Genomic DNA, 14,477 nt, shown 5'->3' on the forward strand with positions numbered 1-14,477 from the left:
ATAGTCTGTGTTCGCTAACCATGAGCAACACGCACTGTGACGTTCAGCTATTCGCTCGGTACTGTAACAGCGTAGGTCCAACACCGCTATGAAAAGCAGCTATGCCGCTAGTCTCGTACGTCGACAACACTGATCTCCCGCCAGGAAGGCGACGCCGGAAACCTGCAGGCACAGGCAGAGAGTACGTGCGCAGATGGCTCCGCCCCGGGGCAGCTGCTACTGCTACTCGACAGAGAGGAGGACAGATGCGCGCCGGTCAGCAGTTGCGCAGCCTGCGGCGGCGCCGGCGGCGTCGCGGGCTGCCGGGCGGCAGTGCGCGCGGACGCCGTCAAAGGCGCTGGCGCGCGTCCGCGTCGGCGTCGGCCTCGGCCTCTGCGTCTGCCTCTGCGTCCGCGAGCGCCGCCTCGGACAGCAGCCGCGAGCGCGAGCGGGAGCGGGCGCGCCGCCGGCACGCATGGCACCGCCGTCAGCCCACGCGGATCCACCGGTCGATCGAGTACTCCAGGGCCGCCAACCACCTGCCGCAAGAGGCAAAACATTTCTGCGGGCGCAACTCGGGTTCGCACCGCAGATTTTTACGAAAACGCCTGGACAAAAGCGTTATAAACTGTTTCGTATTAATAAGTAACGTAATTGGCAGATTAAAACTGTGTGCCGGACCGAGACTCGAACTCGGCACCTTTGCGTTTCGTAGGCAAGTGCTCTACCAACTGAGCTACCCAAGCATGACTCACGCCACGTCCTCACAGCTTTACTTCTGCCAGTACTTCGTCTCTTACCTTCCAAACTTAACAGAAGCACTCCTGCGAACCTTGCAGAACTAGAACTCCTGAAAGAAAGGATATTTCGGAGACATGGCTTAGCTACAGCGTGAGGGATGTTTCCAGAATGAGATTTTCACTCTGCAGCGCACACTCCGCTGCAGAGTGAAAATCTCAAATGTTAAAAAAAAAAAAAAAGTGTGTGAAATCTTATGGGACTTAACTGCTAAGGTCATCAGTCCCTAAGCTTATACACTACTTAACCTAAATTATCCTGAGGACAAACAAACACACCCATGCCCGAGGGAGGACTCGAACCTCCGCCGGGACCAGCCGCACGGGCCATGACGGCAGCGCCTGAGACCGCTCGGCTAATCCCGCGTGACCAAAGTGTGAAAACAAGGGATGCAAGTATGGGGATGAGAGTTAGTAAAAGGATACGAAAGAGCAATGCATTTTACCAGTGTGAGAGGGGCTTAGTCTGGGGAATGGAGGACCAATCAGCTGTAAGGAAGTGTTCTACTACACGTACTTTACAACCATTTGACATATGCATTGGAGACCTGGACAGCGACGAAGTAGAAACCAAAACAGTGTAATGAAATTCCTGAAAGTATGCTAGGGTAAACGAGGGGACAGTGAGTAACTAATGAAGATATTAGGAACGAAATTACAGTACAAAAGCTGAATGAGAGGAGAACAGGTGAAAATGCTTTGAACATGTTAAGAGAATACAAGATGGGAGACTACCAAAACGAATGATAGAGACCAAAGTTGAGGGCAAGAATGAGACCTAGAGCAAGATGGATTGACTCAATAAAGACCATATTAAGAAGAAGGAATCTGTACTGGAGCAAAACAGTTTCAGAAGAAGAGTGATGGAAAGACAGAAGAAAGTGGAGAAATACTATAAAAGTCTCAACCAGGCCAGATGTTGGATAAAGGAGAAACAAAGACGACGACGACTTCGAAAGAAACAGTAGCGAATGTAAGATCTGCTATTGCGAACCACTGACAAGGGAACATTCCTATGTTGTAAATAAATGTTCGTGATGAAACTTGACGAGTGTGTAGGGGAGGCAAAATAATTCAATACACACTTTTTGTTTGTACCCAATTTCAGTTTTAAAAGCCAAAACACATCTCGGAAGGTATTTTGGCATATTACGTTTAGAGAGAATATCTTCGAAACGATGATATATAAAAATGTGCTTCATATAAAAGTTGATATGTAATAAAAATTCTTGAAAACTGTGTATTCAACTATGCAATAACTCGAAATTTTGCAAAATATCCCGCCGTAACTAATTACTTTCAAAAATGAAAGCTTTTTGTTACAAAATAAATTAAAGAAGCTTCCAAGCCACATAAATCCATATGTAATAAAGGAGGTTTCTGAAATACGTTTTTTGGAAAATAAACTTTATACAGTATGTTGCCGGAGTATTTTCGACATACATAGTTAAAATATCTAAACATTCATTACTATTCTATTTATTTATTTTACTTACATATGTTGTATGTTTTAAATTGTTGAATCGGAGGGAGAAATATCTGTTTGCAAACAGTTTGATGGAGATTCATATTCAAATAAGTTGCGGCTGCTACAATTTTTCGACGTTAATACTGTTACTACACATACTACTGCTGTAATTACAATTTAGTTCCATTTTATTTCGCTTCATCTCCTATTTTTTACACATGAATCTCACGAGGATGCAGCATGCAATCCGAGTTTACAAGATTTGTTAGGAGAAAACAAAAAAATTTACTGAAAAAACGACCAGGAAAGAAACAAACTGGTTTTGACCTGATCGCAGAGCCTCTGTCAGAGACTTTTGCTTAAAAATGCCAATTACGTGTGAAACTGATCAAGAAACGACCTAAAAAGTTTGAAATATAATTATACTTTCTATCATCATTATTGTAAAATTTGTGATCTAGCCAAGAACTAAAATACATATGAAAAATGAACCTTGCAGCTTGGTTCTTTTTTATGTGTTACCATTTAAGATGTACCAAGATAGAGTATTTTTTTAAATTATGGCATAAATGTCTGGTTTTGAGGTCCGAAATATTTTTAACGGCTGACTTCAGACTGTTAGTACAATAATTATACAATAGATAAATCATAAGTTACGACTACCCCTGGTCGCTGTTCGCCCGAGGGCCAGCTGCGTAATCGCTTTGGCCGTTTTTACGTTTCCTTGCTGTAGCATTCGCTCGGCATTGGACTTTTTAGGATTTCTGGATTGCTTCGGGCGTGAGCTTTCCTCTGACTTGCGTTTTCACGATTCCGGTAATATTTAAGAGTCATATGAGACGACATCTTTCGTTATTTTTGACTGCCAACTTAATACCAATTTTCACTTACATTCCGACGAATATTTTTTGTCACCCTTTGGGACCTAGTAGTGTACCGCAAGTTCTTCACAAAGAATCAGTGGCATAGCTAAACGAATTCACACGTTACAGCCATATATAACTTCACACAAACAGTCACGCGCATGCGTCTACACTGGTAAGACGACGTCACAGGCAAAACAAATACTGCGTGACAACCACTAGAGACACCATCTATCCGTTGTGCGCTCACCCATTATTTACGCTTTATTAGTCCCGTGCTTACTGACAATTGAAATCTGACAGTATTTTGCCACACAAGAAAGTTCGATCAACGAGCAAACTGACGCTTTCACGTCAATGTCATGACTTCCGTAAAGCGAGTGCTAAAAGGTATGATTAGGTAGTAGACTCCTGTCTACGATTTACGAAGGGTTTTTACTGTGGGAAAATATACTGTTTGAAGTGGGTATTTTAGTTTTATTTCTTGCGGTTAGCCGGCCGCTGTGGCCGAGCGGTTCTAGGCGCTTCAGTCCGGAACCGCGCTGCTGCTACGGTCGCAGGTTCGAATCCTGCCTCGGCCATGGATGTGTGTGATGTCCTTAGGTTGGATAGGTTTAAGTAGTTCTAAGTCTAGGGGACTGATGACCTCAGATGTTAAGTCCCATAGTGCTCAGAGTCATTTTTTTTTAATCTTCTCTTTGAGGTTACTGAGTGATTTGTTCCACACACTGTAACTCATAAACTTTTTGTGGACAGACACAGCACATGGCAAAGTCATACAGACTGCCCTTTCCAGTACAAGAAAAACGACAGAGAAAGAGAGAATTAAAATTAATCCAGGAAAACTGATTACTGATTCATCTTGTTTACAAGATAACGAGTTTATTGGTTCCAAGCACGGATTTACCAACTACGTAATTAAAAAGCACATTAATTAAATCAATCAATTTGAATATAAAAACCAATTTTCTCGAGCCAGCAAACGGTAGCGATGTTATGGCTGCATAACAGACTATCGGGTTGAGACCTCGAACATTTTTTCCCATTCACCATTCAGTTACTATCAAAATACGTCAAGAGGGCGAGGTTTCTTGAAGTTGGATCCATTACTTTCAAACCCATTCACCCTTATTGAGCATGTTAAAAGTGATCTCACACTAACTTCGACACCCACTCAGCCTCGCGTCTGCTCTAGCGCCTGAGCCTTAGACAACACTTAGAGAAGTTTAATTGCCTACCTGTGTCGAAGGGCTGTCAAGAAAGTCGTCCTGTCTGTTGTTCATGGTACTGAAAACTGTCGTTTTTGACCATTAAATGTGTAGGAACCAACGTTCCAAGGGAAGGGTAGTTTCCTTGACGTCCTTTATGTCACCCCCCGAAGCCTTTTCGTGTTGATGTTGAGCGGCGGTGTGTCTGAAATATTTCCTCGGCCAACCATAAGAAAACTGCGTGATTTCAAAGCTGGTTGTCGCGGTTCTGATCTCCATAGGAGAAGCGTCAAAAGAAAGGGTGAAATGTGGGTAAGAGGGGTTTCATTACCTTCCCATCTTGTGACATGTCCACAGTGGTGTTGTGTAGAATTGTCATGCACTTTGATGCCAATATGACATTGTTAAGACATCTTACACACCACGTGAACTTCTGAGCTGTGGCCTTTTTCTTCGCGTGTGCGAGTACCTTGCTGTTTGAAGCTTCGCGGAGGTCATGCCGCAGGGCGCCACACTTTTGCTGCGCTAAAGAGGAAGATTGTCGGCTCCACCGAGCCAAATTTCAAACTTCTACGTCGCAGTGGGAAACAATTACGGGATTTCGAAAGAATGAGCTTTTAACTGTGCTGCGTAGTGTGAATAAAGATCAGTCGTGGCATTTTAGGGTATATTTTTGATCACCAATTTTTGAATAATTTTTTGCATCATCCTCCGCCTCCTCCTCCGTCTTATTCTTCTGATGGTTCGGCATTAGCTGCAGCCATTCTTCTCTATTTTGTGCTCACATAAGGAAACGGACACATCGAACTGTTTCCACAGCCTACTTCACGCCTTGTTGTTTGCCAGATGGTTATGTGCAAGAATGGGTAATGGAGATGCTTACTTCTCGATGAGCTGCTTCACAAATTTAATAGCAACTGTTCACATGGGAGAGTTTTTCCTTGCAAGGTGCAGTGACGGACGTGTATTGCGCTGTATGTAATGAGCAGGGTATGTACTCACTTCTTTTTGTCGAGCTCCGATTCTGCATGGAAGTAGAAGTGTCGCTGGCGAGCATCGGGCGGCAGGACCTCGAAGGACAAGCGCTTCTCACCCGTGCCGCAGTTCTGCACCCGGTAGCCGTGCAGGCACGCCATTCCTGCACAAGGCACGCGCGGCCTGTAAGTAACTCACCTGGCTGTTACACTGTTAATGCGACGCATACATAGAAACTCATACACTGGGAAGAATACAGAGTGTTTTAAAAGACTCGTCCCGTTTCAAAATGCTGCCACATATCTTCTACACGAACGAAGACGGAAACATACGATGAATTTACGAGGGTGTTTCGATAAGTCTGGTAAAAAAGCAAGAAAAAACGAGTTTCGTAAACATCTCACCTTACTTCCCGACGTAGTCTCCTTTGGGGAATATACACATGATCCAACGATCCTCCAGCTTGTTCATACCATCGGAAAAATAAGTTCTGTCAAACTCTGCAAAATACTCCTTGACTGCAATCATCGCTTTCCAAGCCAAACTTTCGAGTCAGCAGTCGCTTGGGCGTAGGTCTGGTGAGTACGATGGATGAGGAATCAGTTCAAAGCGCGATTAACGCACTTTCGCCGTTGCTATCGCTGATGTGTGAGATACTCGAATAATGAAACAAAACCAGCACCTGTATTTCAATCTAACGTTGTTTATTCTACATGCTACCACGGTCAGACGACCATGATGGGCTTGTTGTTGCCACAGAAAGTATGGAATCCGGTTAATTTCGGCCCGCTGCATGCGATTCTGTTCATTGCACATGAAAACAGTTGTGGATGGCAGGTTACGTTCGGGTCCTGATGATGACACCATGTGGTGTCGAAACTGGTAGCTTATGTTAAAAACAATAAACGACGTTAGATTCAAATACCGCCGCTGTCCGGCTGCAGTCCCACTTTCGTTGATGGATTGCTAGAGATGTGTGAGATGGTGCATTATCCATATGAAAGAGGACTGTTACGCGTGTCAATCTTGGTCTTCCTTAAGTCAACGCATGTTTCAAACGGTCTATCAATGAAGGACAATAGTACCCAGTTCTGGTTCTGCCATTTTCCAGGTAATCTATGAGCTTTACCAGCTGACAAAATGGTCTTTGCCTTCTTCGCTACACCTTCACAAGTTTTTTTATTGTTTTCACTACCGTTTTGATTCTGATGTGTAATCATGGATCCAAGTTTAATTAACAGTCATAAATTGGCGCAAAAAGTCTTGCGTACGGCTATTAAACATCGCCAGACTGTGTGTTGAAACGTCATGCCGGATGCGCTCTTGATCGACTGTTAGGAATTGGGGCATCCACCTCACACGCAGCTTCTCCATAGCCAATTCTTTGGGCAGGATATTAAACAGTCGTTCAGTTGAGGTGCCTACAGTCTCAGCAGTCGGACGGCCGGAGCGTGCTTCGTTTTCGGTGCTTCCTGACCACGTTTAACTTCATTAATCCAAAAGTAAATGCTCTTCAAGATGGTGTAGAGTCCTCGTGAACTTCATCCAACTCGGTTTTGATTTCTGCGGCAGTCCAACCTTTCAAATGAAAATGTTTAACAACAACATTTTCAATCGCAGTCGACACATTGACCAATTCAGACATCTGTCAACAGTGAACTGTACGCTATACATTGTTGAAATTCTTAATACGACCCTTGGACTAATCAAGCTTACCAACATGAAGGCACATCGAAAATGTTCCATTCTTTCAAAGAAATGTACCAGACTTATCAGACCACCCTCGTAATTAAAGCATCGAAATTAAAGGTTTGTTAGACGCGTTTGTAACGGGTGGGTTTTCTTGTACACTGCGTATTGTAGCGCGGCATTAAAGTGACGCTTGTTTCTATGGTGCACAATCGATGGTGTTGCTGCTCACATCCACAGAACATTCCTGAATGCACAGATCGGTATACCTTCTAAACGATCTGGGGACGAGATGTGAATTTGCTGGTCTCACGGAGCGACAACCTTATTGGAAATCGATTTATGATGTTTCTGAGCAACAGTCATACAATAATTTTTAAATTAACACACCGCGACGTCATTGCATTTTTGTTTATTGAATTAAGACCCAGGTTTCTGCCTTTTGTACCATTTCCAAGTGATTGTTAAAAGCAAAAATTGCGTACAATAATATCACATACTATTTCAAAAGATGTAAAATGTCTTAAACAATGAATATAAATAAGTGTATAACTACGAAATATGTCCTTACAGTTTATGTCATTAACGTATATTGCAGGGCACCCCAAGCTCAAAATTGGCCACAAATTAAGAAAAATATTGGCTCCAGACGAAATGCCAGACGTAAAATCATCAGGTTGAAAAAAGATCAGTAAATAGTCGCGTGGGCTCGTCATATTTAGGAAAACCAGGTTTACTTTGGTATACAAAAGACGAACGCATGTCCTTGAGTTGTAATGATAGTGAAATCAAAGAGTATCGATAATAGAACAGCTGAATACTAAAATGACAAAATGTCAAAGATATATGACTACTAATGTTAAATATCTTCAGGCTGCATATGATTACCTTTGGGTGCCACTGTGTACTATCATCTTTGCAATAAACATACACTCCTGGAAATTGAAATAAGAACACCGTGAATTCATTGTCCCAGGAAGGGGAAACTTTATTGACACATTCCTGGGGTCAGATACATCACATGATCACACTGACAGAACCACAGGCACATAGACACAGGCAACAGAGCATGCACAATTTCGGCACTAGTACAGTGTATATCCACCTTTCGCAGCAATGCAGGCTGCTATTCTCCCATGGAGACGATCGTAGAGATGCTGGATGTAGTCCTGTGGAACGGCTTGCCATGCCATTTCCACCTGGCGCCTCAGTTGGACCAGCGTTCGTGCTGGACGTGCAGACCGCGTGAGACGACGCTTCATCCAGTCCCAAACATGCTCAATGGGGGACAGATCCGGAGATCTTGCTGGCCAGGGTAGTTGACTTACACCTTCTAGAGCACGTTGGGTGGCACGGGATACATGCGGACGTGGATTGTCCTGTTGGAACAGCAAGTTCCCTTGCCGGTCTAGGAATGGTAGAACGATGGGTTCGATGACGGTTTGGATGTACCGTGCACTATTCAGTGTCCCCTCGACGATCACCAGTGGTGTACGGCCAGTGTAGGAGATCGCTCCCCACACCATGATGCCGGGTGTTGGCCCTGTGTGCCTCGGTCGTATGCAGTCGTGATTGTGGCGCTCACCTGCACGGCGCCAAACACGCATACGACCATCATTGGCACCAAGGCAGAAGCGACTCTCATCGCTGAAGACGACACGTCTCCATTCGTCCCTCCATTCACGCCTGTCGCGACACCACTGGAGGCGGGCTGCACGATGTTGGGGCGTGAGCGGAAGACGGCCTAACGGTGTGCGGGACCGTAGCCCAGCTTCATGGAGACGGTTGCGAATGGTCCTCGCCGATACCCAAGGAGCAACAGTGTCCCTAATTTGCTGGGAAGTGGCGGTGCGGTCCCCTACGGCACTGCGTAGGAGCCTACGGTCTTGGTGTGCATCCGTGCGTCGCTGCGGTCCGGTCCCAGGTCGACGTGCACGTGCACCTTCCGCCGACCACTGGCGACAACATCGATGTACTGTGGAGACCTCACGCCCCACGTGTTGAGCAATTCGGCGGTACGTCCACCCGGCCTCCCGCATGTCCACTACACGCCCTCGCTCAAAGTCCGTCAACTGCACATACGGTTCACGTCCACGCTGTCGCGGCATGCTACCAGTGTTAAAGACTACGATGGAGCTCCGTATGCCACGGCAAACTGGCTGACACTGACGGCGGCGGTGCACAAATGCTGCGCAGCTAGCGACATTCGACGGCCAACACCGCGGTTCCTGGTGTGTCCGCTGTGCCGTGCGTGTGATCATTGCTTGTACAGCCCTCTCGCAGTGTCCGGAGCAAGTATGGTGGGTCTGACACACCGGTGTCAATGTGTTCTTTTTTCCATTTCCAGGAGTGTATATACAACAAATCGTCAACAACTGTAAGTGAAACCACATTAAGTTTAATGAGGAACTATGTAGGAAAGTACACTATTGGCCATTAAAGTTGCTACACCACGAAGATGACGTGCTACAGACGCGAAATTTAACCCACAGAAAGATGATGGTGTGATACGCAAAAGATTAGCTTTTCAGAGCATTTACACAAGGTTGGCGCCGGTGGCGACACCTACAACGTGCTGACATGAGGAAAGTTTCCAGCCGATTTCTCATACACAAACAGCAGTTGACCGGCGTTGCCTGGTGAAACGTTGTGATGCCTCGTGTAAGGAGGACAAACCTTTCCGACTTTGATAAAGGTCGGATTGTAGCCTATCGTGATTGCGGTTTATCGTATCGCAACATTGCTGCTCGCGTTGGTCGAGTTCCAATGACTGTTAGCAGCATATGGAAGCGGTGGGTTCGGGAGAGTAATACGGAACGCCGTGCTGGATTCCAACGGCCTCGTATCACTAGCAGTCGAGGTAATAGGCATCTTATACAGATGGCTGTAACGGATCGTGCAGCCACGTCTCGATCCCTGAGTCAACAGATGGGGACGTTTGCAAGACAACAACCATCTGCACGAACAGTTCGACGACGTTGGCAGCAGCATGGACTATATGGACTATCAGCTCGGAGACCATGGCTGCGGTTACCCTTGACGCTGCATTACAGACAGGAGCGCCTGCGATGGTGTACTCAACGACGAACCTGGGTGCACGAATGGCAAAATGTCATTTTTTCGGATGAATCCAGGTTCTGTTTACGGCATCATGGTGGTCGCATCCGTGTTTGGTGACATCGCGGTGAACGCACATTGGAAGCGTGTATTCGTCATCGCCGTACTAGCGTGTCACCCAGCGTGGTGGGATGGGTTGCCATTGGTTACACGTCTCGGTCACCTCTTGTTCGCATTGACGGCACTTTGAACAGTGGACGTTACATTTCAGATGTGTTACGACCCGTGGCTCTACCCTTCATTCGATCCCTGCGAAACCCTACATTTCAGCAGGATAATGCACGACCGCATGTTGCAGGTCCTGTACGGGCCTTTCTGGATACAGAAAATGTTCGACTGCTGCCCTGGCCAGCACATTCTCCAGATCTGTCACCAACTGAAAACGTCTGGTCAATGGTGGCCCAGCAACTGGCTCGTCACAATACGCCAGTCGCTACTCTCGATGAACTGTGGTATCGTGTTGAAGCTGCATGGGCAGCTGTACCTGTACACCCCATCCAAGCTCTGTTTGACTCAATGCCCAGTCATATCAAGGCCGTTATTACGGCCGGAGGTGTTTGTTCTGGGTACTGATTTCTCAGGATCTGTGCACCCAAATTGCGTGAAAATGTAATCACATGTCAGTTCTAGTATAATATATTTGTCCAATGAATACCTGTATATCATATGCATTTCTTCTTGGTGTAGCAATTTTAATGGCCAGTCGTGTAGTTTAACAGCTTTTGATTTTTGTACAATAAATATTTTTTCTGTATCTGTACACGTTCGTTTTATATAACCAAAATGGACATACCTCGTATTACAGTAAGAATAACGGGCATCTTTTAAATTATTATTTAGTTTCATAGGGCGTATTCTTTGATTCACAAACATGCAGGTGGTGCAGGGAGGAGGGGTGAGGCGCCTCACCGATGGCGGAGTCCGCGGTGCTGTCCTGGTAGAAGTAGAGACAGGCGTCCTTGAGCACGCAGAAGCGGCGCCGCCATTTCGGCCCTATCTGCGTGAGGTAGCCGGCGCAGTCGGGCTGCAGCACGCTGCTGGCGGGCAGCCGCAGGGCTCGCTGCGTCGCCTCCAGCCACTCGTCCGCCTGCAACAGGTAGCCACACTCTGGCAGCTGAGGCCGTTACTTCTCCGCAGCAGCTTCACGGCTTGGTCGTGGGGCAAGGGAAGCCAATGACTTGTTGACAAGGGAAACTCCATGACAGACGTGTAGGAAGATTCCAACCCCGTTAAGATCAAAACAGGGTTCAGCAATACTGATAGAAGTAGACTTCTGTTTGCTATTGCGATACCTAGGTCGGCAGATGATCGTTCAAGGTATCGCTATAGCAAGCAGAAGTCTACTAATGCCAGTATTGCTGGCCCCTGTTTTGATTAGAACCGAGGTGGAATATTCCTATACGTCGATCAGGGGCCTGAAGATGGCGTAGTAAATCGCCGAAACTTGTAGCCAAATAAAATAAATTTGGAAACTAGACGGCTGAAAGGTGTTTGATTTTACTTCTTGTGTCAAAAAGCCGAATCCTGCAACAGTCTATGAAAAAATGGACATATAGGTCCTTCAGATTTAATGGTAAGATGGCCCAGTCGAGAGTCCGTCAAAAACAGGGCGTACATGAAGCATGAATACAGGAAGGTGTACTATACTGTGAAGAAAGAAGCAAAGTAGGAACAGTTAACGGTCCAAACTCAAGATATGCAACATCGATTGATCTGGAAGAGCCACGGCGTGGTGATTATCTGGTCACGGTGTTGGGATAAAAAGCGCGAGATGCGTGTTCGAAAGTCTCTCGTGTCCGTTTTTTCATAAAATTATGAACTTTCCGTCCTATCATTGATGTGTCTGATAGATGTATTCAAATTTGAGTTTGTATCGTGGCGTAACGTCCGTTTGCTACAGCTAGGTGTATGGAACGGTCTTGTAATGGAAGTTGATTCCGTATAACATACATTGAAGCGCCAAAGTCATGCGTATTCAAATAAAGAGATATGTAAACAGGCGGAATACGGCACTGCGGTTGGCAACGCCTACATAAGACAACAAGTGTCTGCAGCAGTTGTTAGATCGCTTACTGTTGCTACAATGGGAGGTTATCAAGATTTGAGTGAGTTTCAACGTGGTGTTGCAGTCGGCGCACGAGAGATGGAACACAGCATCTCGGAGGTAGCGAAGAAGAGTACCATGAATATCATAAATCCGCTAAAATATCAAATCTCCGACATCGCTGACCGGAAAAAGATCCTACAAGAACGGGACTAACGACGAATGAAGAGAATCGTTCAACGTAACGGAAGTGCAACTCTTCCGCAAATTGCTGCAGATTTCAGTGCTGGGCGATCAACAAGTGTCAGCGTGCGAACCATTCTAAGAAACATAATCGATATGGGCTTTCGGAGCAAAAGGCCCACTCGTGTAGCCGCGCGGAATGGCCTCACGGTTTGAGGCGCCATGTCACGGATTGCGCGGCCCCTCCCGCCGGAGGTTCGAGTACTCCCTTGGGCATGCGTGTGTATGTTGTTCTTAGGATAAGCTAGTTTAAGTTAGTTTACGTAGTGCCCAAGTATAGGGACCGATGACCTCAGCAGTTTGGTCCCTTAGAAATTCACACTTCACTTCACCTGCTCGTGTACACTTGGTGACTGCACAACACAAAGCTTTCCGCCTCTCCAATGTACCACGGCGCGGTTATCTTGCATCGGATCTACTGCTTACAGTGGGTCCCGACCACTAGCCGGTGTGTATCTGAGACGTGCGTTTTCACCAGATCCCATGATTACAAGGCTACGGGCCTCCAGACGTAAGTACTTCCTATTTTTTCTACACAAGTACCACATGTTATGGCTCTTATGTTCCGTTTTGGAAGTTTTGATTCTTGGATTTCTGTGTTGTAACATAGTTGACTCCCGTTTACATGTTGTTTTCATTTACGTGGCGTCTCGCCTGATCTCACTATTCATAACATGTACTTGCGACGGTAATATTTTCTTACCGCATGTATTATACTCTATAACCAATTTACAGTATGACAATTGCCATGACCACAGAAAGAGGACAGACACTTCAATGACCGAACGGACTCTCCATAATTTTGCGAAAAAAAGGTACACGAGGGAGATTTGCAGCCCAACACTGTGACCACTTTACCGCCACGCCGAGTCTCTTCGAATCAGCTTGATATTGTACGTCTTGAGCTTGGACCTTTCACTGTTTCTATTTTGTTTCTTTTTTCACAGTTCATTACATCTTCTTCCTGTTTTCATGCTCGACCTGTGTGAAGTTTTTGACGGGCTGTCCATCAGGCTTACAGCTTACAGCTAAATCTGAGAGGGATGCGATGGGAAGACAAGCCAACAGTTTGTCTTGTTGCTTCCATAACGCTGCAGAATGGGGACTTAAGCTCTGAATTGTTTTGGAGCGCACAGGCTATTTTATCAATAAGTTTCTGCTCGACGATGCTTTCGTTGTTTTCTTTATTTGCACTCCGTTTCGAAGACTTTTGTGGCTTCGTTCTCCAGTAGTTAGGCTCACAAGTGGACCATCAGGCCTGTTAATCACGCATTTTAGTGATTTTAAGGTGAGCTGTAGAGAACCTGGCTAGCGGATTTTCATGCGACGGCTCCTAGTTTCCGTGAAAATCAATAATTCCTACATGTGTAGCGTTAATGATGCTACAATCAAGCGAAGGAAGAGCAGCGGTTTAAATTCATGGCTATCACGCTGACGGTACACGTTCAAATGCAGCCAGTGTACTTTTTCTCAGTTTCACTGTACAGTACATCATTAAATAATATGTGTCATGCAAAATTGTTCAAAAATGCTCATTAATGAATCAGTCACCACCGCAAACTTTCTTCGAACGTGTATACCGTTTGTTACAGAATCGTCTTACTCGCTACGGCTTGCAGCGTTTACTGTACTGCAATGGAATTCCGGATGTTATTTATAGTAGAAGCATCCGAAACAAAAAATGGTTGAGCATCACGCACATTTAGTGAAAGTCGCTGCCTTGCTGGAACACGGATTTTTAAGAAGCGATAACGGGTTCATTCTTCGATTAAATTCAATGCGAACCACGCGTATTTCATCATTCCTGATGCAGACTAAAAGAATTTTTTTATGGATTCTTCGCTCGAAGCGATTTTTCTATTAGTCTGTAGCAAATTGGGAGCATTTTGAATTTTTTTTCGTGAAAATTTTAATCTGCCTTTAAAAATAAACATCACACAGTTGGCTAAGAGGAGATAATTTTTACAGTACAGGTGCTTGCTTTTATTTCACGTACAAAGGTTTGATCGTTGAGTGTCTTATCAGTTTGCCCTCCCTTCGAATTGGCATTTTAACTGCGAACCACATACGGAATATACGTTTGAAGAACGTTTG

The 14,477-nt window shown here is 45.4% G+C and overlaps 1 protein-coding gene across 1 annotated transcript in view; it reads right to left on the bottom strand.

Annotated features, from left to right (window-relative positions):
* Positions 1-371: 371 nt before the first annotated feature.
* Positions 372-14,477, bottom strand: part of LOC124775355 — a 442,958-nt gene continuing 428,852 nt past the window's right edge. Inside the window, exons 32-34 of the mRNA XM_047250186.1 lie at positions 11,006-11,183; positions 5,318-5,453; positions 372-518 (exon numbers count right to left, since the gene is read on the bottom strand). Coding sequence (XP_047106142.1) covers positions 467-518; positions 5,318-5,453; positions 11,006-11,183 — 366 coding nt within the window. The 3' untranslated portion in view covers positions 372-466. The remainder of the gene's footprint in view (positions 519-5,317; positions 5,454-11,005; positions 11,184-14,477) is intronic.

The sequence above is a fragment of the Schistocerca piceifrons genome, chromosome 2 (assembly GCF_021461385.2).
Source record: "Schistocerca piceifrons isolate TAMUIC-IGC-003096 chromosome 2, iqSchPice1.1, whole genome shotgun sequence".
Lineage (NCBI taxonomy): Eukaryota > Metazoa > Arthropoda > Insecta > Orthoptera > Acrididae > Schistocerca > Schistocerca piceifrons.